This window comes from Rhipicephalus microplus, unplaced genomic scaffold (assembly GCF_043290135.1).
Source record: "Rhipicephalus microplus isolate Deutch F79 unplaced genomic scaffold, USDA_Rmic scaffold_22, whole genome shotgun sequence".
Classification (NCBI taxonomy): domain Eukaryota; kingdom Metazoa; phylum Arthropoda; class Arachnida; order Ixodida; family Ixodidae; genus Rhipicephalus; species Rhipicephalus microplus.
Genome location: NW_027464595.1, coordinates 7514546 through 7515891, shown reverse-complemented (window position 1 = coordinate 7515891; position 1346 = coordinate 7514546). Strand labels below are relative to the sequence as shown.

The 1346-nt window shown below is 41.9% G+C and overlaps 1 protein-coding gene across 1 annotated transcript; it reads left to right on the top strand.

Moving 5' to 3' along the window:
* Window positions 1-222: 222 nt before the first annotated feature.
* LOC142786340 (uncharacterized) lies at window positions 223-881 on the top strand. The gene has a single exon (XM_075883971.1). The coding sequence runs from the start codon at window positions 223-225 to the stop codon at window positions 838-840; it is 618 nt and encodes a 205-aa protein (XP_075740086.1). The 3' UTR covers window positions 841-881.
* Window positions 882-1346: the final 465 nt, after the last annotated feature.

Below are 1346 nucleotides of genomic sequence, written 5' to 3'. Positions count from 1 at the left end.
ATGAGTAACAAAGCTCCCACAACCGTCAAGGAACTTAACGTAGCACTAGCGGACTTGAGTGCTCAACTTGATGCTAAAAATGACCAACTGAAGGAAGATTTAAAGGCAATAATTGAAGTAGAGATACAACTGATAAGACAGTCAATTGAGCATAAGCATGCTGCACTAAAGAAAGAGCTGCCTAAGCTAATTGAAAAAGAGCTCAAACCCCTCAAAGAAGCAATGGAATTCATTAATAAGCAATTTGAGGAACTTAAATTGGAAATCGGTGACTTGAAAAATGAAATTGCAATCGTCAGAACGGAAAACAGGGCAATCAAGAATGACTTCAGCAGGCTCACGACTGAGCTAAAGGAAACAAGAAAAGAGCTAACAGAGCTACAACAGTACAGCCGACGTAACAATGTGGAAATTAAAGGTGTCCCCATGCAAGAAAAAGAGAACCTTGTAGCAGTGATCAAGAGCATATCAACCTATTTGAAAGTGGATATAAATGAATCTGATCTCGAGGTTGTACATCGTGTTCCAACCAGGGAAAAGTCACAATCGAACATCATTGATAAGTTCATCTCCCGCATCCCCAGAGATAAGTTCATGAATGCCACGAAGAAGCAAAGATTGACCACTGCAATCATAGGCTTTGAAGGTTCCACCCCGCTCTATATTAATGATCACCTACGTCCAGCTAACAAGGTACTGCTGGGCAAGGCATTAAAGGCGAAGCGCGAAAATAACTGGAAATTCACTTGGGTATCCGGCGGAAAAATTCTCATGAGAAAGACAGAAAATTCGCGAGTATTGCACATAACTTGCGCAGAAGATCTATCGCAAATTTCCTGAGCAATGATGTTTGATTTTTCAAGTATCGACCAAGCTTGGCATGAGTACGAAAACTTGTCTGTTGTTCATTGCAATATTCGAAGTGCGCGAAGAAACTTAGACCAATTCTGCGCTCATTTGTCGCGTCATTCATTTATATACGACGTTATCGCTCTTACTGAAACCTGGTTGAAAGACGGAGAATCTGCGCATGTTCCAGGATACACATTATTATCGCTACCTAGGAAGAGCAGTTCGCGAGGTGGGGGCGTTGCTCTGTTCCTTAAAAAAAGCATCGATTACCAGTGCATGCCTAACCACTCTACTAGCCAACCTGAATGTGAAGCCTTGTTTGTGCATTTGAAATGTGGCGTTATACTCGGAGCTGTTTATCGTCCACCTAGCTCGTCTGTAGCAGCATTCATTTATACTATGGAAACTGTCTTAGACCCTTTGATAGCCTACAACCGCCCACTGGTTATATGTGGTGATTGTAACGTCGATCTACTTAAAGATGAATACCCTGA

What these genes read in the sequence shown, in the direction of transcription:
- LOC142786340 (XM_075883971.1), top strand. Translation starts at nt 223, where the DNA reads ATGGAATTCATTAATAAGCAATTTGAGGAACTTAAATTGGAAATCGGT.